Source organism: Carlito syrichta, unplaced genomic scaffold, assembly GCF_000164805.1.
Source record: "Carlito syrichta isolate Samal-C Ts95f unplaced genomic scaffold, Tarsius_syrichta-2.0.1 Scaffold309481, whole genome shotgun sequence".
NCBI classification, from domain to species: domain Eukaryota; kingdom Metazoa; phylum Chordata; class Mammalia; order Primates; family Tarsiidae; genus Carlito; species Carlito syrichta.
Window position 1 is genome coordinate 17,779 of NW_007253577.1, and position 23,911 is coordinate 41,689.

General features: G+C 56.7%; 1 protein-coding gene across 1 annotated transcript in view; it reads right to left on the reverse strand.

Annotated features, from left to right (window-relative positions):
- Positions 1–1,115: 1,115 nt before the first annotated feature.
- The window catches only part of TRIOBP (TRIO and F-actin binding protein), a 59,255-nt gene continuing 36,459 nt past the window's right edge, over positions 1,116–23,911 (reverse strand). Inside the window, exons 10-22 of the mRNA XM_021717239.1 lie at positions 18,746–18,802; positions 16,241–16,348; positions 16,009–16,098; positions 15,552–15,661; positions 13,533–14,058; positions 12,759–12,869; positions 7,227–7,374; positions 5,381–5,483; positions 4,672–4,831; positions 4,486–4,599; positions 3,406–3,492; positions 2,474–2,637; positions 1,116–1,805 (exon numbers count right to left, since the gene is read on the reverse strand). Coding sequence (XP_021572914.1) covers positions 2,476–2,637; positions 3,406–3,492; positions 4,486–4,599; positions 4,672–4,831; positions 5,381–5,483; positions 7,227–7,374; positions 12,759–12,869; positions 13,533–14,058; positions 15,552–15,661; positions 16,009–16,098; positions 16,241–16,348; positions 18,746–18,802 — 1,776 coding nt within the window. The 3' untranslated portion in view covers positions 1,116–1,805; positions 2,474–2,475. The remainder of the gene's footprint in view (positions 1,806–2,473; positions 2,638–3,405; positions 3,493–4,485; positions 4,600–4,671; positions 4,832–5,380; positions 5,484–7,226; positions 7,375–12,758; positions 12,870–13,532; positions 14,059–15,551; positions 15,662–16,008; positions 16,099–16,240; positions 16,349–18,745; positions 18,803–23,911) is intronic.

Genomic DNA, 23,911 nt, shown 5'->3' on the forward strand with positions numbered 1-23,911 from the left:
TCTCCCCACGCTCATGAGGGCTCTCCTGTGGGTCTTCCCTGAACCAGCTGGGGTCTTTAGGAGATACTCTTGCTGTTGCCTGTCTGGTGTACCCTTCCTGATTTTTCCATCTGCCAGAGCCCTATTTCAAAGCCGTTTTTTTGTTTTGGTTTTTGTTTTTGAATTGGAGTGTCACTCTGTCGCCCAGGATGGAGTGCAGTGGCACGCTGCTCATGGCCACCACAGCTTCCACTTGCTGGGCTCAGGTGATCCTTCCACTTCAGCCTTCCAAGTAGCTGGAACTACAGGCGTGCGCCACCACACCCAGCTAATTTTTTGTCTTACCGTAGAGAATATGGCTGGTCTTGAAGCCGTGGGCTCAGGCAATCCTCCCGCTTATGCCTCCCAAAGTGCTGGGATTACATGCCCAGCTCAAAGCCGCTTTCAGAATCACTCTTCAATCTGCCAGCTGGGTCAGGGTCTCTTCTGGGTACTCACAACCTCCTGAGACTCCAGTGGCTGTGGCCTGGTTCTGTGGCTCAGAAATGGGGCCTCGTCCTACCCCCACATGGGACCATGGTCAGCACAGTCAGCTGTGGTGAGGCCTTTCAGTCTAGTGGACCTGGGCCTGGGGTGGCCACATCCATTGCCCCCAGCCCGACCCCTGTCCAGGATGTGGGGGTGAGAGAGACAGGACTGGGGTTGAGAGAAAGGCACCGGTTTGATGGAGAAGCAAACTGAGGCTCAGAGAGGAGACGTGACTTGCCCAAAGTCATGGTCAGGGGCAGTCTTAGTTCCTGGCCTCTGCAAGGTCTGGGCCCCGCCCCCGACTCCAGGGCTCCTCAGACTTCAAGGTTCTTGCGACTCACTGGGGCACCCTGTTAAAATGCAGACTCTGATTCAGCAGATCAGGGGGTGGAGCTGGACTTGCTATTTCTGTGAAGCCCCCTGCTGTTGGCCCGCAGGCCACACTGGCAACACCAGTGTCCTCACTGCAGAGGCCTGGGTTCTGAACCTGCCCTCAAAAGCTCACATGCACACTTCAGGAAGGGTGGGTGTGGGTGGATGTGTGGGGAAGCCACTTCAAGAAGCCCCGATCTCCACTCCTGTTCTGTCCAGCCACCCAGGACGCCAGAGCTGCTGGAATGTTTTATTAAGTTAAGGTTCGGGGAGCAGGAGGGAAATGCCTTCACTGTGGCTCCAGCAGTTCCATGCCCAGCACTCCTCCGAGGAGGCTGTGGGTGTGGGGATGGCCGCTGGTTCCCTCTGTCCATCTGTCCCTCTGTCCCGAGTCCCAGGGTGTGAGTCTGTCCAGGGCAGGAAGTGTTAGTGGGAGGTAGGGTAGGAAGAGGATGGCCGGCTCCCGCCTCTCCCCCAAGAGACAACCCGCCAGGTTACTGCCTGCGCCTCCGCCAGACTCCTGGGGCAGGATCATGGTCCAGAGGCCCAAGCAGAGAGTGGCTGGAGACAGGGGAGTCGAGGCTGGAGGCACACGGCCATCAGGAATTGCTTTTTTAAAAAGTATAAAGTGTTTTGGGAAAAAAAAGGAAAAATCTATATAAAAATCTCTTCACATATAAAATCCTGAAGAAGGTGCAAGGTAAGACCCAGTGCGAGGGGCGCGCTCAGATACGCAGGGTGTGTGTGTGTGTGTGTGTGTGTGTGAGAGAGATATGTACGTATGTGTTGTATGTGGTGGGTGTGAGTACATGTGTGGCCCACAGAGGGTGGGGAGAAAGCTTGGCTTCTGACTTCCATCCAGCAGGGAAAGAGGGCGGCTGGTCCCTTGGACTGGAGGGTTTGCAGCTGCACTGGACCATGAGGACCTGGAAGATAGGGAGGGACAGCATGAGGCCCAGGGAGGCCTCCCAGCCTGGCCCCACCTGACTTAGGCCAGCCAAGCATGGTAAGTGGCTGCCTCCCAGACCCGAAGGCTGAGCCAGGTCTATGCTCCTCCAGTTCCTCCCCAAATAGTCTGGACCACAGGGCAGCCTCTCCCATGGGCCTTGGGAGTCCACAAGGCCTTGTCACAAAAAGGACACTCCAGTTGGCAGGTGTGAGGAAAAGGGAAAGAGGCATGCTTTAGGGCCTGCTAGATCAAGAGCCATGGGAGACCAACAGGCAGAGTCCCAGGCTTGGTAAGGGCCATCTGAAGGGAGAGCTGGGAGTGGACCCGGCAGATCGGTGGGGTGTAGACTGGCGTGGGAACTGCCAGGTTCTGGCTCCCGAACTGCCCTTCCCACCCCTGAAGAAACAGCTCAAGGTGACAAAGCAGCCTCTGGCCCAAGTCTGACTGCATCTCTGCAACAAGCCCGTGCTGCTGGGGATATCGTCCCATTTACAGAAAGGGACGGGGCAGCCAGGAGAAGGAGGTGCCCTGGCCCAGGTGGCCAGCGAGTCCCTGCTGTGGGTGAGCTGTGGGTTCATCCCCACAGGCCCAGCAACCCTGGCCACAGCCTCGCCCATCCCGTGGGGCCCTCCCCGCAGCACCCACCTCTACTCCGCCAGGCTGTTGCGCATGGACTCCTTCTCCTGCAGGGCTGCCATGGCGAGGCGCAGATGCTCTTTCAGCTGCTCGATCTCCCGCTCTGATCGCGTCTTGATGTGGTTCAACTCCACGTAGACGTCCTGGTACTTTCCCGAGGCAAAGCGCTTGTCCTGGGGGGCGTGCCAGGGGCCAGTATGTATGTGCCCCTGTTCTCTGCACCAGTCGCCAGGCTCCCCACAGCCCCGGCCGTGGGCACAACACTCCCAGTACCACCCAAGGACACAGGTTTCACTGTCATTCTCATCCCACTCAAGAGGTGAGAGCTGAGGCTTTGGGAGGTGAAGCTTTCTACCACAGGGCAGGGATGGTGGAGGCGAGTGCCAGGCCGGCCTGGCCAGTGTTTGGGTTCTCCTGGGACTGAATGCTACCTGTCCTTCAGGGGAGTGAACATGGGTTCAGCTCCTGGCCACAGAGCCACAAACATGCCCACTTCCAGTCCCAAACTGGCAGAGAGCTCCAGTAGAGGGACAGGACAGCCAAGGATGGGCCTGGCAAGCCAGACTCAGGCCTGGGCTGAGTCCCGGCCCTCCGTACTCCTAGCAATATGGATGATTCCTTGCCAGAATGCAAGCTCCACAGGACAGTGATTTTGGTCTATTCTGTTCACAGCTGCATCCCCACACCCAGCATTTCTTGGCACATAGTAGGTGCTCAATAATTACACACAAATTAATGCTAAATAAACAAGACTGAGTGTGGCCTTGGGCAAGCCACTTCCTCTTCCTTAGCCTGTTTCCTGTGAATGAGAATAATGGCACCTATGTCGGAGAGGCACAAAGAGAGCCTGAAGAAATGATGCGGCCAGGAGGGTGCCTGGCACCGAGCAGGTGCTCACAGGCTGGGCTCCCTGCACCCCGACCCCACCAGCCGGGCCTTACCTTCTGCATCATCTGGAGCTCGTCCCGGAGGCACTGCACCTCCTTCTTCAGGTACTGAAGTTCATTCTCCTTCACTCGTAGCAGCACCTGGGGTCATGGGTGTCAGGCTGACCCAGGGCCAGAAGCCAGAGGTGCTCTGGCCCACAGCACCCATGGCTTGGCTTCTCCCTGCCTCAGGCCCCCAGAATGTAGCCCTTAACCTGCACCCAGACTCCCAACATGCTGGAGGCAGCCTCCTCCCAGAAGCCCTCTCTGATTCTCCTGCTCTCCCTTCCCCCTAACACTCAGTCCAGCCTGTGGGAGGGGGTACCTCATGGTCATCTCTGCTGTAGCTCCCACATAGCACTGGCCTTCAAAGGGGGTGAGAAGGAGGAAAGAAGCCGTACTATGGCCCTACTTGAACCGGAGCAGGCTGATCCTCTGGCAGGCCACCCCAATAACTTCTCCCCAGCTCTGAGCGGCAGGTGCTGCTGACTCGAGCAAGGAGGAGACAGGTCCAGCCAGGACTGGGAAGGCTTAAAAGCTTAGACCAAAGCCAAACTGCCTGGTTCAAATCTCAGCTCTAGCCTGCAGTCTTTGGTAAGGTATTTGACCTCTCTGTGCCACAGATTCCTCATTGCAAGCGGGAACACTGACAATCTAATGTAGGGGCTGTGAGGAAGATCAGATGAGTTCACAAAGAAAGCCTACAGAAGCTCTAGGTACAGAGTGCAGGCTGATGCAAGTGGTTATTAAAAAAATTAAGAAAACACCAGGGTGATTCTGGGATTACACATTTCCTCACTGCACTTCTCCTGGTAAGAGAGGTGCTAGCATCATTTATATATGAACTACTGGGATTCAGAGAGGTGGGGTGACTTGCCACAGTCACATGGCAGGTAGGTGATAGGACTGGGATGGGAGGGCAGGACTCTGCCTCTAGGCACACAGTAGGTGTTCTGGATCAGCTGAGCAGCCCAGCCCCTGGGAGACTTGGTGCTCCCCACCGCAGGTGACACCCCGCCTGTGTGTGGTGGGGTGGTCCACAAGCCCCAGGCCCTGAGAACTGCCAGGCTACCTGACACAAGGGAGGGTGCTCACCTCCAGTTCGCAGGAGCTCCGCTCACTGCTGCGCCCATAGCCACTGCCTGCCCCCTGCGAGGCGATGAAGCTGCGCAGCCGGTCGATTTCCTCTGAGAGACGGGTGTGCAGCTCCTGGGAGGAACAGGGTAGTCAGGGCAGGGATGCTGCAACACACCTGTGCCCCCAACCTGGGGCCGGGCCTACCTGGTTGTGGCGCAGCAGCTCCTGGCCCTCCTGCTGGCAGCGCCGCAGTGTGTGCTCACGTTCCTCAGCCTGCTGTGTCAGCGCCCCAATCTCCAGGCACTTCTGCGAGTACTGCTCCGATAGCACCTGCAGCTCCCGCTTCAGCGCCTCCACGTCTGACCTGCCCCACGGGGGAGAGGACAGCATAGGTTCTCTTGCCTCCTTCCAACCCTGGAGTTGGGTCATGGCCGACTCAAAGCAGCTCAGGACTCTGGGGTTCCCTCCTTAGTTTTGTCTTCAGCCTGCTGTGGGCTGTGAACCAGTGATAGCCTCTCCAGTTTACAGGTGTCTCTTCTATGAGAGGGTGGCTTGGAGGAGCCCATCTCTAAATCTCCCAAAGCCCCAACATTCCTGAACTGTGCTCTGTGGCAGGGAGAGACACCTACTGGTTGACAGTGACATTGCAGCCCAGCTCGAGGGGACACTAAAGGGGCAAAGAGGAGGGTAGAGGCCAGGACCAGACAGGATATGAAGGGGCCCGAAGAATTGTCTAGGAGGACTGGCATGGAGGTCTGGTGGAGCCCCCCACTACTTCTGTTCCTTGTGTCCATGAGACTGGAGCTGGAGTCTTAGGTGCTGTCAAACTGATGTGTCTCTTGCCAAGGGGCACCAGCAAAGTTCCCCAACTCATAACCACCAGGTGGACAGCTGGGCCCAGGAGCCATCTTACTGGTGCTGCTTCCGGAGGCCATCTGGGCCCTGCTGGAGACTCCGTGTTTTGCTCAGCTCGCGGCTCAGTTCTTCCTGGTAGGCCTTCTTCATGGCTTCGATGGCTGGAAACAAGGTAGAGAGGTAGGGTGAGATTGGAGAGGGGTAGCAACACCAAGTCCCATCTCCTCCAAGTCTCCACATGTAGTGGTAGAGAGAGGACTAGGGAGTGGTGGGTAAAGAGCAATGGACCAAGAGTCCAGAGCGTGCCAAGTTGTATCATGAACTGAGTGGCTTTGGGTAAGTTTCTCAACCTCTCTGAGCCTATCTATCAAGGGAGGATAATCCTGTCTGATGGACCCTACCAAGGAGACACCTCAGTGTCTAAGCATTGGAACCTCCTGTTGCTAGCGATTTCTGGGCAGGATTCCACACAGCACAGCATCCCTGCAGAGGCTAGAGGGCTCTTGAACAAGGTCCATCTGCCTAACCCAGCCTAGTGGTCAAGAGCTTGGGCTCTGCAGTCAGGACAAATGTCCTCACTATGTGACTTTGCACAGGTGATGGTAACCCCTTTGTGCCTCAGGTCCCTTATCTGGAAAATGGGGTAACAACAGCACCTTCCTTCCATGGGATATTGGACAACGTGTGTGGAGAATTTATTTCAAGGCATGGCTCGAGGCAAATGCCTAAACATCAGCTCCCACTGGCTTAATTTCTCACACTGTGAGCTCCAAGGATTGAGGCTTTTTTTTTTTTACGCACACATAGGGTTGTGAGAATTCAGCAAGACTCATCCATAGTTTTATTCACAATTCTGAAATCCAAAAGCTCTAAACATCAAAAGTTTCTTTCATCATTCTTTTGGTGGCAGTCCTCAACCTGAATGGACACAAGGCTAAGTTATGGTCTTTATTTATTCCACTTAAGTGTGACTTTCATCAGTTTCCTTGAAGGAACCTCAGTGTGAGATTACGGGGTGAAGCCAGACCCTGCTGAAGGGAAGGAGGATCTAACACAAGCAGCCCTCACTGGGGGGGTCTTCCTAAAACGCAAAATGCACTGGGCCGGGTTTGAGCGCATGAGCACTTGGCACAGACAGCATCAGCAGGTTGTGACCTCTAGACCATGTCATTTCTTCCATAATTTCTATTATTCTGCAAACCCTTCGGTGGTGCCTAGGATGTGCCAGGCACACGCAGGAGGTGTGCAGTGGACAGAGGGAGGGGAGGGAGTTGCCCACAATCTCCGGTGTTTTTTGTTCCTGGCTTGGGAGAATAGAGGGTGGGGTCAGAGCATGGCTCTGTAGTCAGGGTCTGGGCTCCCATCCCAGCTCTGCCACCTCTAAGCTGTGCCATCTGGGACAAGTCACTAAACTCTCTGAGTTCCTGTTTCTTCATTTGTGAAATGAGGCCACACCCTGGGGCACTGCCAGGATGAAGGATGCTCCTGTGGGAAACATGTGGGACATGCAGGCTTGGGCAGTGCTCACACCTTCCCCCTGCTCTCCTAGGGTCTGGTCCATGAACCTAGGGAGATGGCACTCTTAGGAGGACAGGCTCTGAGGCTGACCAGTCTCTCTCTCCCCCAGCATGTAGCTTGAGGTAGACTCCTCAGGGCTGCAGGTCCCTGAGACAGAGGAGTTATAACTCATAGAAGTGGGGGAGGAGGTCTTTTACTGCCTCAGTTTCTCTTTCCAGGTAGGGGCTGAGGCCAGTTCTGGGAGCTTCCAACCTCTCTTGACCCTTTGCCCCAAATCTGGCACCAAGACTCCCACCCTTGTTTAAAGCCTCCTCGGTTTGCTAGGAGGCTGAGGGTGGAGGCTCAGGGCCCAGGCCACTGTGCCACCCCCTCCCCAGGGTCTGCACCTGAGGCTGTAGCTGCTGTCTCCTCAGCCAGGAGCCATTCCTTCTCCTGCTGCAGCCGCTGCAGCTCCCGCTCGTGGTGCCGCTGCAGCTCCTCCATCACCTGCTGGTGTGAGGACTCCATCTCTGCCAGGCTGCGCTCACACGCCTCCTGTGGGCCAGAGGCCAGGAGGTCACGAGCTGGCTCCAGTGTCCCAAGACAATGGCCCTTCCCCAGCCTCCAGGCAAGACGCCTTAAGGGCAGGCATACCACCTCTCCCTAGACCCTGGTACCTCCAGCTTGCACCTGCCCCTGTCACCCTCCCCCCACCCCACCCTCCTCATCTGCACACTTTCCCTGTCATTCCTGCCTTAAGTCCTCTGGGGACTCCCCATCCTGCGGGGTCAAGTTCCTGCTCCCACGGCTGACCCCTGTGGCCTCACCCCCAGTCCCTCTCCACTAAGCAACCTCATGGTTATTTAAAAAACACACACAGAGAGCTTGTTCACACCTCTAAGTCCTAGCTCATGCTATTCCTGCTACCTGGAACATTATTTTGGCAACTTTCTCTCCCTGGGTAATTCACTTGGCTTACAGCCCAGTTTAAAGGTTTCTCCTAGCTCTGTCTCTGGGTAGTTTCTCCTCTGCCTTCAAAGATTCTGCTTCTGTCAAACTGCAAGTTTCCTTTAGACAGGGAATATCTGACCTAGTAAAGTCAGGCTTAGTAGACAAGACAGACAAGTATTTAAAAGACTGATAATACCCACTGCTGGGAGCACACCACCATCACGGGTTGCATAGGTGAGGTCTGGTGGCGTCATCGTCAACAACCCCATCCCCGGACCTAGCAGATCGACTCCTAGGAATGATCCTACAGAAAGCACATGTGTGCAGACTCGGGACAAGGGTATTCCCTACGGCAAAGTTCCTAACAGACAAAACTGGAAACAACCTAAATGCCTACCAGGGAACCCTTAAATAAATGATGGGCTCGAGCCTTACAAAGGCGTAGGCAGCTGTTAAAAGACAGAGCTGCCATGTGAACGGCTACGGAAACGTGTCCTAAAAGTTAGGTGACAAGAGCTACCTTCTGACCACACATGTAGTATGGGCCCACTCATGGGAACAACATGTAGAACTGTACATTAAGGGCATGTACACGGAAACACAGAAGGATAGATAGGTAGGAAGGATGAGACAGGAGGCAGAATAACAGCCCCCCAAAGATGTCCATGTCCTACTCCCTGGGATACGGGGCTATGTCATGTTACATGGCAAGGGGGAATCAAGGCTGCAGGGAGAATTACGGCTGCGAATCAGGTGACCTTAAAGTCGGGAGATCAGCCTAGATTATGTGGTGAGACCAAGGTAATCACAAACGTCCTCAGAAGTGGATGCAGTAGGCAGACTGAAGAGTCCCAGGGAGACAGTGTAACCAGGAAAGAAGAGTCAGAGCGAGGGAGGGAAAAGGACTTCCCCTTGCAGGCTCTGAAGATAGAGGAAGGGGCCAGGAGCCAAGGAATGCGGGGGAACTCCAGAAGCTGGAGGCGGCAGGGGCTCCCACCCAGACCTTCCAGAAGGGAACCCAGTCCTGCTGATGCCCCAGGTGGAGACCAGTATGACCCATGTCAGCCTCTAGGCTACAAAACTGTCAGGTAATACATGTGCATTATTCAAGCAGCTGTGGTCATCTGTTACAGCAGCTACAGAAAAGGGATACAGACAGGCTGCAACAGCCACGGAGGTGACTCCTGGGTGGGCGCCTGCATGTGTTCATTTCCAACCTTTTGATTTGTTTGAATTGTTTTTTAAAAATGTAAAACATGTTTTTTAAATATAATTAGAAAATGTGTAAGATAATTAAAAAGGGAAGGGGGCAGCCAAAGAAGAAACTGAGGCAGAGGGACAGATGAGGGACTGTATTTCCCCACGAACAACACACCTCCAGCAGCCACACCCAGGCTGCAGTGGCCAGTATAGGGGAAGGGCCAGGGCCAGGTGTCCAGAGTGGGTGCAGGGGGGCACCTGCCTCTGTATGTCTCCTGACTTAGGACAACAGAACATAGATCTGGAGTCCCACAGATGGAGTCCTAATCCTAGCCACACTTTGGAGTGAACTGAACAAGCCTCTGCCCTTTCTGGGCTTCAGTCCCAGCACCCATAACATAGGCCTCACAAGACCAATCCACGAGGCCTCCTGGGCACGGGGCTGCTGAGCAAGGGAGCAGGTGAGCCTGTACCCACCTGTGGTGAGCCCGACAATATAAAGGGTAGGGACTGCAATTCTTGAAAGGGCCAAGCCTGGGCACAGTGGCTCAGGCCTGTAATCCCAGCACTTTGGGAGGCAGAGGTGAGAGGATTGCCTAAGTCCAGGGGTTCGAGACCAGCCTGGGCAACTTGGTAAGACCTCATCTTTAAATAAATCAAAAAATAAGTTGGGCATGGTAGCACACACCTGTAGTTCCAGCTACTTGGAAGGCTGAGGCGGAAGGATCGCCTGAGCCCAGCATGCTCATGGCCACTGCCGGACTGGGCAACAGAGACTCCGACTTCAAAAAAAGAGAAAAGGCCAGACCCGGCAGTTAACGGGGTGCAGGAGCTGACGTCAGGAGGTGAGAACCAGCTCACAAAGAGGGGCCCCTGGAAGGCCAGATGCTGCTCTCTGACCTACCATCCTGAGTGGCCCAAAGTATCCTAATTGGGTTGCCACCTCTGACATGGGCATCGAAGTAGATACAGAAATGCCTGTGGCCCCCACTGCAACAGGTTGGAAGGATCCCCTTGGTCAGAGGCACTGAAGTTCAGTGGGTAAAGCCCCACATCCCACCCGTTGTCCTGTAGTGGCAAGCCCCACTCCCAGACCCAAAAATAGGGGCACCAGCTCAGCCCTAGACACCCGCTGGGAAATCCCTTCCAGCTTTCACCTCTCCAGGTCCACCGAGTTTCCAGCCGCCTCCTCCTGTGCCTGGGGTGACACAGATGACTCGGCTCCTCTTCTCTGATGCCCTCCACATCTGGGATCACTCCTCCACCCAGTCTTCAGTGCTGTTTCCTGATTGCTTCCATCTCACCTCCCACTTGTCCCCCTGCCCATCCCCACCTAACAGGACAAAACGCTGACAGACTTTGGGGTGCCCGGTGGGACGCCTACATTCCAGATACAGGTTGGCCTTCAGCTCAAAGGTCACACCTCCTCTCTGGGCCTGTTTCCTCTCCTGTAAGCTGAGAAGCCAGAGGGGTGCTTTTCAAACTCCATTTTGGTGGCAGGAACCCTTTTAGGAAGTCTAACGCTGGTTCTAAGAGTAGTAGAAGAATAAAGATGGAGCTGCTCTGATTACAGGAGGGTATGGATGCACCTAGCCCCACTTACCCAGAAAGCAGCCCCCAGAGCTCCCTGGGGCACAGCAAAGCTAGAAGCCCTGGGTGAGGCCTCTGACGTCCTCCATCTGCCACAGCAGTGCCAGGAGAGGCCCTAACCATCTCCTTCCTCTGCCTCAAGGGAGGCTTTGACAACACTGGTCCCTTCCCACCCATCCCCGGGCCCAGGTGACCCCTAGGCTAGCCCTCTGCATCAGGCCCCAACTTCCCCTGCTGGTCTCCCTCCAGTGAACTTGCCGTCCACCACTCAGCCTCAGACAGCCTCCTGGCCTTGTGACCCAGCCTTAAACTCCCTGTGGACCCCTCTGGCTTCCCCAGCCCCAATCATCCAATGCCAAGTTCTCCTCCCTCCAGACCCCCTGCCGCTCCACTCTCCTCCAGCCGTTGTCCTAGCTCCTTATGCCTCGCCCTCTCCCAGCCCTCTCCACGCCAACACCACTTTCGCAATGCCACCATCAGACCTCAAAGCTCCTAAGGTCTGTGGAATGAGGCTCTAACTCTCAGCTTGGCACTGGCGGCCTCCACAATAGGCACCAACCAGCCTTCCATCTTGTGCCCCCGCCAGTGCCCACCCACAACGCCCTGCTCAGCTCAGCGCCCGCCTCTCAGAAAGCCTCTCTGAGAGCCCCCTCATGTGACCTCCCCTTCTAGAAGGCTCCTCCTGACCAGGGCCCAGATCCCAGAATCTTTTTATCCTTCAGGCAATGGTGTGCTGACTACAGACGTCTGATTGTCAAATTTTCAGGAATTTTATGATGCAGTTGTTCAGCATGGCCATTGTTAAAAACTACATTTCTATACTTACAATGAATTCCATTAAAAACAAGGTAATAGGTACTCAAAATGTATCACTTCCTAATTATTTCACTTTATTTTATTATTATATATGCTCTGGAGGTTATTCACGTCTATTATATCTGCATGGTAGAATTACTATAGAATGGTGTGACATCTCTCCCCAAGTCCATGTTCAGAGACTTCACGCTGGCAGCTTGACATCAGTCATAGTGGGAGTATTTATACCATGGAAATTGGTAAACGTTACAAATCAGAGCTTAATTTATCTTTTTGTTGACTGTCTCGACTTAAGAAAGTGATGAGAAAATGTTAATAATGCAGATGAAACTTGAAAGTGTGTCATATCAATAACCATGACATTGTAAATAGAACAAAATATTGCAGAACTATTTTTAGTAGAATATTCTCAGTAGAAAACTATTATCCGACTCAGCAAAGAAGTGGCTCATAACACTGACCAAGTAATATTTTGATACATGAGTATGTCTTCTCATCTTACTCATTAGCATAAACAAAAGTGTCAACCCAACCAATATGCAAGTTAGAACATCTGTTTGTTAATTAGTTATGGATACAAAAGTATAGAAAAGTCACAGAAAGCATTTTGAGCAAAACCCATCTGCTATGTGGAATTCACAATAAAAAGTACTATATAGTTTTTATTAGTAAATTATATACTAAACATCTTTTGTATCAACATAATGTATAATAAATTTATAGAAGTATATGTGTACACGTACACACACACACACACACACACACACACACACACACACACACACACACACTTTTTCTGGAGAGCTAGTTGTCACAGTTGTGTTCCCAGACATAGCCAAAAGTGTTCCCAGACATAGCCAAATGTCCCCAGGGGGACAAGATCACCCCAGCTGAGAACTGCTGCCCTAGGCAGAGGGTGTGTTCCCTGAGGGCATGGAGGTGCCCGTGTCCTGCAGACCTCCTGTGTGGGGCCTTGGCCTGGCAGGCATGGGCAGAATTTCCCGGTGTTTAGGGAGCAACTCTCAGGGTCACTGGTTCCCGACTTCCCAGGGTGAGGGGAGGGTCCAAGTGCAGAGCGCCACACAAGAACTCACACATAGCTCTGTGGTCAGCCGGACCCACGCTCAAATCCCACCTTTGACACCTGCAGGCGAGTGACCTCGGGCAAGTCACATAACCTCTCAAGAGCTCAATGGCCTTGTCTGTAAAATGGGCACAGTGATCATGCCCACCAGCTGTGGGGAGATTAAATAAGATGATGCATGTCAAAAGCCTCACACAGGTTCTAGCACACAGGAGGGGCTCCCAAAACCTTGGCTTTTCTGATAACACAGCAACCAGAAAGCTGCCCCCAATTCCCCAAAATAGTTTCTCAGTCTTACCTGGGAAATATAGCCTGGGGGGACGTGGCCGTCCTCCTGGGATCTGGGTGTGTTCGGAGGAGTTTCTCCTCGGAGACGCCATGTCTCCAGCTGGGCCCGAAGAGACTGGACCTATGAGGGAGAAGGCACAGTCAGTGGGAAGGCCCTGGAAGCAGAGAGGGGCTGCTGGGAGGCGGTGAGGAGCCCACAGGCTTCCTTCCAGCTCTACACGGATGCCAGCCCAGCATCCCAGGGTCCCTGTGAGGCTTGGGGACAGCTCTGGGTTTGAGAAAGGCAAGGAGCCCTGGCACGGAGATGTGGGCAAGGGGGACATTCTGGCTGTTTCCTGGATGACCGGGTCAACAATCTGGGACAGCTTTGGCCCAGAGAAGACTAGACAGGATTGGCAACAGGACGTCATGATCACAGACATCTGCATCATGTAGGTGGCAGGGGAAACACCTTTGAGCCTGTTTCCCACCAGTAAAACTGTGAAGAGCTCAACTCTACAGGGCATGAACCTGCTGTGAGGATAACGTGAGCCAACGTAGGTAAAGAGGCTGCATGCAGAAGCTGCACAATAAACAGTCTCGCCTTCTCTTCCCCCTTCCCTTCCCTGTGGCTGCTAAGGGCAGAACTAGAAAGGACAAAAACCACAAGGTCCAGGGAAGAAGCTTCCAGCTCACAAGAGTGTAAGGTGCCAGACAGTGGGCCAGGGGCAAGCGCCCATTACTGGGGGGAAGGAGGGGTGCTGGTGGGTGAGGGGGGTCCTGGTGAGGCCAGCCTGGCACCTACCTCCTTCTCCAGGGCCTCGTGGCTGTCACTCGGTGGCCCCCGGCGCTCCCCGCGGCTCTGGTTGAGGAGGGCGGTGAGCGGCACCCGCCTGTTCTCCCGCAGAGGCAGTTTCTCCAGCTCCTGCCACTTCTTCTCGATCTCCTCGCTCAGCCGGCTCTGCTGGTCCTCGGTCAGGGGGGCGCCCAGTCCCCGGCGCGGTCCCTCACCAGCAGGCACCTCGGGCGCCCGGCTGTCGGTGGCCTCGAACCACTTGCGCCGCTCCTCGGAGCGCTGGGCCAGGTCCCGCTCCAGCTCCTCCTGCTTGGCAGGGCGGTCGGGAGCACGGGCCGGGGTGCGGGCTCGCTGCGGAGAGCCCTGGGTCAGCGGGGAGAGCTCCACGTAGTCCAGGGACTGCCGCTGCCCATCTACCTTCCGAGGAGCTCCCCGGCTGATGACTTCGGAGCCTGCCTGCTGCTCCCCTGCCTTCAAGGGTCCCTTCTGGGTGCCATAGCCGTGCAGCGTGTTCTCCTTGTTACAGTCCGAGAGCCTACGGCACCAGCAGAGCCGCGTCAGGGGGGCCTTGCCTGCTCAGTCCCACAGTGGGCATTTCTGGAGTGACACCTGTGTGCCAGGGGCTGGGACAGATCCAGGGAAGGAAGCAGCCCAGCCTAGAGGTTGAGAACTAGAGCTTCACGGTTAACAGACCCTGGGAACACCCCAGCTCCACCACCTGCCAGCAGAGGGACCAGGATATCTGGTTTCCTTTGCTCTCTCTGAGCCTCAGTTACCTTGTCTGTAATATGGGACAATGCCTCTCACAGGATGGGCATGAGGACTAGGTGGGTGAATGGGGAAAGCAACCAGGAGACTTTGCAAATGGTGACCAATGAGTTTAAAATGTTGGAGAAAATGTCCCGGGTTCAGGAGGCTTCCAGTGGAACAGGGGAGGCGTGTGGTCACAGCTGGTGAGGTGAAGACAGGGACCTCTGGGTGCACAGACAGGGGTGGAGGCGCTGAACTGTGGCATGTCTCCTTTTCCACAGTAACTCAGCTGGGTACGTGGTCACCCAGTCCAGAACTCCACTTCCCAGCATTCCCTGCAGCTACATGTGCCTGCATTCTACTCAGCAGGCATGATGGCTGGCTCCCTTTAAAGGGCGGGGCCAGCCCTCACCTGGCCCTGGCTGGGACTAAGCAGTCCCTTCTGGACCAAGGGCCACATTGTGAGAGGAGGGACTGTACTGTATTCACTGGACTGTTCTGGAGAGAGAAATAAACAAGCATCCCGTTTAAGCCACCGTGTCTGGGGTTTCTGTTAGAGCAGCTGAGCCTACGTACTAAATGCGAGTCCAACTGCACAGTACATCAGAGTTTACAAGGGCTCCGGGCACATCCTCATACGCCTACAGATGTGACGTGCCAACCTGACAGATGAGGAAGCTGACAACAGAAGGGAAAGCCTCTGGCCTGAGGCTGAGCAGCCGGCGTATCGTCAGGCTGGGGGGCTCACGCTCAGCTCCCTTCGATCCCATGCTCTGCTCCTGCTGCCCAGCAGCTGCAAGTCCCAGCACCCATGGCCTCGAGGGATCACACTGTGCCATCAGGTAACTCAGCCCCCTAACCACTACCTATGGCCTCCAGTAGGAGTGAGCTCCCCATCCCAGGAGGGTGTGCACTCAGGCCACATTACCTAGCCTCCCCTCCCTAACTCAGGCTTAGACATGGTCTCCACAGCATAGAGACAGGACATGCACTCGGCAGGGGCTTGTGACTCACAGGCGTCTTCTCCAAAGAGCGGAGGCCCGTTCCCATGCTTTCAGGACGTGGGGGATAAAAAGGGACAGCAGGTCAAACCTCAACTCATCAATGTATTTCTGGGTGAATGCCAAGAATGCTCACGACCCTGGTCCCGTCTTGTTGGTAGAGAAACTGAAGCCCAGGGGGTACAGCCATGGGGCCCGCGGGCAAACGCCCAGAAGCTCATTCAAGGATGCAAGAGTAAGCACCTCCCCCAAGGCCTCAGTTTAGCTCAGCACATACTTGGTGACATCTGGGGCTGAAGTTGGACGCACAGTCTTCCTCAGAGCCTCGATCCAGTTCCGCCGGATGCCTGAGGTCATGGCCGACAAGGTATAGACAGCGTCCTTGGTCTGCAAGTCCACCCCACGGATAGGTTGCCACATGACCAGCCCCATGACTCCCTCCCCACAGTGGACCCGGGGGGGCGGCCCTTCCTTCCCAAGAGGGTGTCTAAGGTCTCAAGTCTGGAGTGGGCAGAGTGCAAAACCTCCCCTCCACCAGCCTACGTAGAATCCTGCCGGCTGTAGAATCTTTCCCCAGATATGCTAAGTGCTGGTACTAGAGCTTCTGCCAGGCTCTGAGGACAGGGTCTCTGGGTAAACAATGGGGAGCCAGGCTCGATGGCGAGCCACGTTCAACTTCCTCTGGGAGCTTCCAGACATGCTGCCTGCCACCCCCCAGCGGCGCACAGCCTCACGTGGATCTGGAAGCCATAGTTGCGCTGCACTGCATACTCAGTGACGTCCGTGCAAGAACGCAGGTCGATCTCACCATCCAGCTCATCTGCCTGCAGCAGGAGGGCCCACCATGACGATCCAACATGAGCCCCAGGGAGACCCACTCTGCTGACCGCGCCCAGGCCGCCCAGCCCCTTCCAGGGCCCATCAGCACCCAATGGGAAGAGCAGGCCCCCTGCCCCGTTGTCTCACCTCCTCAGCGGTGGAGTCTCTGTAATACTTGAGGCTTGAGTCCGTCAGCACAAACCAATGCTTCTTCCACTGCGGAGTAGAGGTGGTGGTGAGCGGGCGGGAGGGAGGCTGCAGGGAGGTGGCATGAAAGAGCCCATGTGTGCAATTCTGCAGATGTCCTGGGTGGCTGCCAGGCAGGCCATTCTGCACATAGCAGGAGCAGGGCAGCAGCTCAGAGTCAGAAAATTCAAACAAGGCCTGTCCCATTTCCTCTCTGAGCCCCAGGAGTGGCATCTGCACAGCGGGTTGGCTTTCACTTCATAACCACACCCTCCCTTTCCTTCTGGAGTCCTTCTCTCATTTGCTGATGCTCCTAGACCCCTCCTGAAGATTGTCAAGGCTCCTCAGGTGCTCGTCCCCACCCAGTACAGAGCAGGGAGGGGTCGCGACCTGCGTAAGGTCACTTGCCTAGCAAGTGAGGGACCAAGTGGGGCCAGAACTTCCCAAGTTTTTTTCCATATGCCTCCCAGGTCATCACAGTGGTCAAGGATTGAAGGTCCCCCAGGGAGAAAGACTGGAAGGTAGCCTGAGGTAGGTGTCTGAGTACTGGCCATGTCTGTTTCTTGATCTTTGTGCTGGTTACTCACATGTGCCGTGTGTGAGAGTCACTAATCTGCACACTTATGACTTGGGATTTGGGCACCTTTCTGCAGTGTCTCTCTCTGCTCCCCGGGCTAGGTTGGCAGGACACGTGGGAAAGGATGGGGGCACCGGAAGAGCCTGATTTGCCTACAGCAAGCTTAGCCCGCCTCTGGGCTTCTGCTCACCCCTGCTGGAATGCTAGTTGAGGTCCGCCCACTGCCAGGGTCAGGGCATGTCACCCAGTCCCCAGCTCTCCTGGAGTTCTCCCACATCACCAAGCCCTGTCTATGCTGTTTGTTGTTTCAAGTACTTAGTTTTCTTTCCTCAAGAAGATGGAAAGTTTTTAAGGGTGTGCAAGGATGACATTTTATACTCCTTTCCACATGGTCTCCCTAAGAAACGGGGTTTTAGCACTCAAGAGACCGAGGCTATACTGTTCTTTTCCTAGCTGTGTGCCTTTAGACAAATGTCTCCACTTCTCTGAGCCTCAGTCTTCTGAGCCCTAAAGCAGGGCTCCTAAGAAGTCCCTAAGCCTTCTGGTTAGGTCAGAAGTGCCTAGCCCCCCCTTGAGGGTCTCTCAGCACTTGGTATAGACACAGGCACCAGGCAGCTGGGGCCTGTTCTAAGAAGCTGGCCCTCTTAGGCTCATTCTGCTCTCACGAGTGGACTGAGGTGCTGCCAGGGACATAACTGCTCCTCAGTGACACAGGGCAGGGGTTCTATGCCCAATGATGTCTTTGCTCCTTCCGGGCCTAGTCTATGATAGCCTGGGATGGGAGCTGGATGGAGCTCCATGGGCTTCAGTCACCCCAAATGTTAGGCCTGGGTCTGCCCAAGGTGCTGCCAGGCCTGGAGGAGATCAACATGCTCGTGGCCCTGTCTCCTGTCTGTGCACCAAGAGCCGGGGCTGACTGAACTCTTAGGGCACTTCCAGCTAGGACATTCCAAACCCTTGCAACAGGCGATGAATAGCAGCCAGTTCGAGGCGGGGCCCATAATCCCTCTGCCCTCCGGGGACCCTGGGTGGGGAGGCCGGGGAGGGGTCGCTGGCAGAGTGCCAGGCCTTGTGTGAGCCTGGAGAGCAGCCACCAGGGCACAGGCGGGCAGGCAACGGGTGCGGAAGGCTGTGGGCTGGAGGGAATAAAGCATGTGGGCTGGAAACACAATGAGATTCCCGCTGGCTCGGAGCCTTCCCGGCATGCGGACTGCATGCAGACCCAAGCCACAGGCGCACGCAGGGCAGGGGTGGGAGACGCTCTCTCCCAGGCAGGGTGGGCAGGGAGCCAGCTCCAGCTCCCAGGCTCTGGCCTGGCAGTGAAAGCGCAGAGCTGGTAAAACGGACCCTGTCCCTTCTGGTTCTGAGGACAGATTCATCAGAGAAAGGGAAGGGTCATCAGCTGAGCTCACAGTGGGTACTTGATCTCTGTGACCACATTATCCATCATGCCCATGTCACAGATGTGTCCACTGAGGCCTTGAGGAACTGACAGGACTCTGGGCTGGTAAGACGTCAGCGCCTGGGCCCTGAGCCCCACTCCTATGGCTGGATCTTTGGGAATCTGTATGTCTCAAGCCAGTGATCTCTGTGCAAGGGCCTGGGAGACCCTTAATTCCTGCCAGGAGCATCCTGAGGTGGGAGGGCCAAGAGGCTGTTGTTGAGAACAGGGGACAGGGCATGGCCTGGGAGGGGCTAAACGGTCCCTGTTACACACTGACACACTGGGGATGGCTCCAGGAGGCCCAGCGATGGCTAGCAGCCTCCCCTCTCCCTCCCCTGCCCCCACGAGACCTCCCCCCACACCCAGAGGCCAGGGCCTCTAGAAGGCTACAGGGCCCAGCAGCGGCACAAGCCAGCCTCCTCCTCTCCCGCCTCTGCCCTCCTACCTCTCCGGGTGCATCCAAGATGGACATCCATCCCTTCTTGAAGTTGAGCAGATCGGGCTATGGGGAAATGAGGAGACTGATGAGTCAGGCCCAGCAGGAAGCTAGAGCTGGTGAGGAGGGCTGCTGCGCCCACCCTGCCCCCAAGTCCTGGGAGGCCAATGGAGAGGGCAAAGGGCCCAGGGAACCCCCTCAAGTCCAAGCAGGCTCCCCAGCCACCGAGACAGCCCTGGCCCCTTTCCCAACATCCAGCATCCTCAGAGAGTCAAGAGGCTGGGCCGGGTGGCTGGCACAGGCAGCACAGATGCCCACGCTGCCTCCCACCAGGCCACCCCTCACCCAAGAGTGGGAGAGAAGGGCCGAGAGAATGCTGCCTGTGAAAAGAGACCAAAGAGTGCTCAGGGGACATCCCAGAGTAGCAGGGCACAGTGAACTGTCCAGTTTCTCTGATGAGTCTAGGCGGCTATTTTCACGCTCCTGCCCACACAACCCATGGACTCTCCTGTGTTCTAATCAGTCCTGCCCTTCCCCCATCACCTAGAGACCCTGAAGACAGAGCCAGTCCCAGGCTAGGGTCAGAAACCCTCTGGCGCTCTCCAGATCTCTTTAGGAAGGCCAAGGCAATGGGACCTCAGCCTTGGCAAGCCCTACCTTCTGAGCGCTGCGCACTGGGGTACCACCCCAGGACCTGGGTGCTCCCAGCTGCAGCATATTCCGTGGGGGCCCGTGCCAGGAACTCCTACCCAGGCCTAGATGAAGACACTGCTCATCCTGGCATCTTTCTGACCATGCCCATCTGGTGTGTGCTAGCCACCAGGCCCCTCTGCCCGCTGGGGAGACCTCTCTTATCCAGGTCCTGGTCCCTTTGCTGTGTCTCAGCTCCTGCCCCTGGCAGGAGGAAAGCAGGGCGGGCCAGGCTGGTGGGCAGGGAGGAGGTGGCCACCTGTTGCCATGGCTCTGAGCCCACCTATCAGAGCCTCCATCGCAGCCTCCCCAGGCCAAGGTGTCTGGTTGCGTGGAGGGAGCCTGTCGCATGGCTCAGTGGGGTGGGCGGTGACAGTGGCAGCTGGAAACCAGAGCCACCTGACCTGGCCACCTCTCCTGACCCACCTCCTCTTGGGGAGCCCCTTCTCAGGTGGACAAGTGGACCAAGAGGGGCTTGGGCAGCTGTGGGTCCAGAACCATCCAGTCATGGTCAGGGGACTTTGGCAGCTGGCAGTGCCCCCCCGCCATACCTGTCTGAGAGAAGGGACACAGGCCCTGCTCAGAGCTGGCAAACCCGGCTGTGTTCATCAGGTCTGCTCTCTATTCTGCCTGCCCTGTCTACTACCTGGGACAGAGGCTGTCCAGAGTGGTCCTAAGCTAAGACAGAAGACTAGTGACCACACCTGACTCCACTTCCCTCCAGTCTGGGACCTCTTGTGGCCCTAGGGCCTGTCATGGGGCCTGGCTACAGCAGGCCCCAGGGAAAACTTGCCAAGTAAATATCTACCCTCTTCTACATCCCTGGTCTAAAGTCTTGTGCTTTGGGGGTAGCTCCCACAACCCCCACCTGGCCCCGAGGAGTCAGGCTTTCTGGGCCCATGGAGCTGGCATCACTGGGCTGACCCAGGAGAGAGCCCCTGCGAGGGCTGAGCAGATGACGCAGCAGACAGGACTAGGCCAGGACTGGGAGATCAGCCCCAGGCTCCGAGAGGCCAGGATGACAGGCTGGGATCCCTAGGGCTGCCTGGGAAGTAGGGTTACTATGACCTTCCTGAGTCATAACCTCTCTCTGAGCCCTGACTGTCTGATGTTGCAAGGGATGGGGGATCCTACCCTCCCCCAGCTTTCCGAGGGGACCGAATGTGCCTGTACACAGAGAAGCCTGGTGACTCTTCACAGGCCAGTACCGATGCACTGCATGCTGTGTGAGGTATGGCACGGTGACCTTGGGGAGTGGAGGCCACCAGCATGAATTTTTAAACCCTCTGGCAGGGAAACCTGCTCCCAGGGTCGAGAGGTCTGAGAACCTAAATCTCTCACCTGCAACCTTGACCGGTGCTTCCCCAGCACCTTCACCAGCAGGAAGCTCAGTTTCCCCTTCCTTTCAGGAGCACTGACAGGTTCTCACAGGCCCTGCGCCCACCTTGGCCGCATCCCACCTCCCACCTGGACCACGGACACAGCCCCCTCTGAACACTCTCACTCAAAAAGACCTAACGTCACGCCTGCTTAAAATCTCCAGGGGTGGCTCCAGTTGCCTTCAAAGCAAAGCCCAGCAGCCTTGGGATGGCATAAAAGCCTCAGTACATCCTTCTAGCCTGGCCTCTTGTGGTTGAGGGGCCCTGTGTTTAAACTACCTCGCAGCCCTGGCTCATCCCAGCACACCAGGCTCCAGGCCCTTCACACATGCCGTGTCCTCGGCCTGAAAGACTAGGCTTCCTTTTCTTCCAATGATCAGCAGAGTTCCTACCGAGGCCTTAAGACCTGGCTTAACCACCACCTCTGAGGTCCCTTTCCCAGCACACATGACATACCGCACTGCCAGCTGCCCCCTGCGCTGCCCTTCCCCAGCCCTTGGCGAGGTCTCTGTCACATCGTGACTATATCAAAGTCATTTATGTACCCCTCACAGGCTACAACAGATGCAGCTCATGGTCAGGGACACACGCTATTTACTCCCCTGGACCCAGCACCGACAAGGGCTCAGGAAGTGTTTGCAGAAATAAACCATTAAAAAAAAAAAGCATCAGGCACTGTTCTAGGCCAGGAAATCAGCTGTAGACGACAGCCATGGCCCCTGCCCTGGTGGATCTTAGGAGAGAGGCAGACAGTAAAAAAGTGAACAAGTATATAATTTGATGCCGGCAGTGGCGGCGGAAGGAGGCTCCAGGGGCAAAGCTGTGCTAAGGCTAAGGCAAAGCGGGTGGAAGAGGAGCCTGACTCCAGGCCAGACCCAGAGTGAGCAGCTCTCTGAAGCTGCCGAGCATTCACCACTACACACCTGTGCCACCTGCAGAAGGAGATCAGTTCGGAGCAGGCTCAGGTCTGAAGGCAGCCTGGGTGAGCCCAGTGAATACCACTAATGGTGGTCAGGAGCCTCCTCTCTGCTCTCAAACCTTCCATGGCTCCCTACTGCCCCACCAAAGCCCAAACTGCTTTCCCTAGCCTCAAGGTCTTCCTCCCTGGCCCCTTCTCTATGCTCCTGCCACTCCCCAAACAGGACCTCTAGCCTTTATCCACACTGCTGCCCCCTGCCCAGTCCATCTCTATTTGACAAGGTCCTACAGTCACAGGAGAACACCTCCCTTGGGAAGCCCTCTTCCACACACCCTACATGCTGCTTCCAGCAGCCCTACCCTTGCTTGCTAGTACTGCTCCGGGAAAGGCAACTGTGTACATTTCTTATCTCACCCAGGAATGAAAACTGGGACAGACCTGGATACAAATTCTGGCTCAGCCAGCATCCGACTGTCTCCTCACATGTGACTTCCACCTCTCACACCTCAGTTTCCTCATCTGCCTGATGAAGACACTACACTAACCTTCAAGGATCAAACCTGTAATGTGTGCTCCGTGGGCAATGCTACCACCCTCCTCCTGGACCCTGGACACTGACTCAGCTCCTCCCCCCACATCCCTCTCTGCTCCTCATGGAGCCCATGCTGACGACAGGAAGGGCCAGCAGGGAGGTGGCAGGATGTGCGGAGGCCGAGGAAGTCCAGGCGCAGCAGCCAGGCCATCAGGCTCACAGGGCAGGGGCCAAGCATGCCACGCCCCCCCGCAGGAGCCCAGCCCACTCCTCATCAGGGACTCCATTCTCTTGAAGGGGGATTCCCCCCACACATGTACATACACACACTCTGCTCATCCTCCCCCCAGGAGGACCACCAGGCTGTCAGAGCCTCCCTGAAGCACTAGCCAGAAATCAAAAGCAGCCCCACCCTTCCCTTCCAGAACATCATGGTCAGGTGCCAGACTGACCTAGAAAGGGACTACTTCTCTTAGCACTTGGGACGACCTCGGGTAACTCACCAATGCCCCTCCCCGAGCCTCAGTTTATCTGGCTGTGAAGTGGGGAGCATAGAGAACTCAGTTGTGAAGCTCAACATGGTAATTAAGGCACAGGTAACTGATAGAGCTTGGGTAGAGCTCACCCGCAAGGTAAGCCCTGCCATCGTGCCTCCAAACCCCACTCGCAGCTTGCCCCACCCAAGGCCCCAGAGCCACTGCAAAGTGGCAAGCCCGGGAGAACCTGAGATCTCGCCGCTTCAGACGTCCCAAGATGGGCTCCCGGACACGGGGTGGGGCGGTCCGGCCCCTTCTCACCCACCCACCTCGGGCCAGCGCCCACACGGGCGGCCAGCCTTCCCAGGCCCGGATCAGCACGCCCCATCCGAGCCAGGGAGCGCCTCTTCCCAGACCAGACCCGGGAGTTCCTGGCTGCTTGGGGAAATCGGGTCTTCCCCTGGAGCGTTGGAGGGCTGGTGGGAAAGGGTGGCCTCGAACCCACCGTGGCTGGTGCCGCAAGAGTGAGGAGGGGGTGCCCGGGACGGGTTGTTCCCATCTCCTCGGAGTCGCTGGGGCTCCGGGGACGAGTCGGAGGGGGAAGGTGAGCAGGAGGCTGCGGGTACGGTAAGACAGGTCCCGCCGCCCCGTGCTCCGAGGCCACCCTGTCTTCCGGCCGAGACCCCCTCTCGCCTCTGGAAAGTAAGGAGGGGGCTGCCCGGGAAGGACCGGTGCGGCGTGCCTCGGGCCGTCGCCTTCCTCCTGGCTGGGGCGCAGGGGGCCGCCCGGGGGGCACTCACCGTCATGGCGACGCCCCGGGGCGGCGGGAGCGGAACGCAGGGAAGCGGGAGGGGCTCTCGGGCCGGGCTCCGCGGCGCGGGGACCCCGCCGCCGCCGACCCTCTCGGCAGCCCGCCGCCGCTCCGGCCCTTCCCTTCCCCGGCGCTGCCCCGGCCCCGTCCATCCGCCCATAAAACTTTTTTTTTTTCAAACTTCCTGGGAGGACCCAGGCGGGCCAATGGGCGGCGGGAAAACCGGGACAAACAGCGGCGGGGCCGCGGGCGGGCCAATGGGAGCGCGGGACGGGCGCGGGGCGGGGCCTGTGCGACGGGACGGGCGCGGGCGGGGCGGCCGGCGGGCGGGGCGGCCGCGGGTGCGCGGGGAGGAAGGAAGGGCCCAA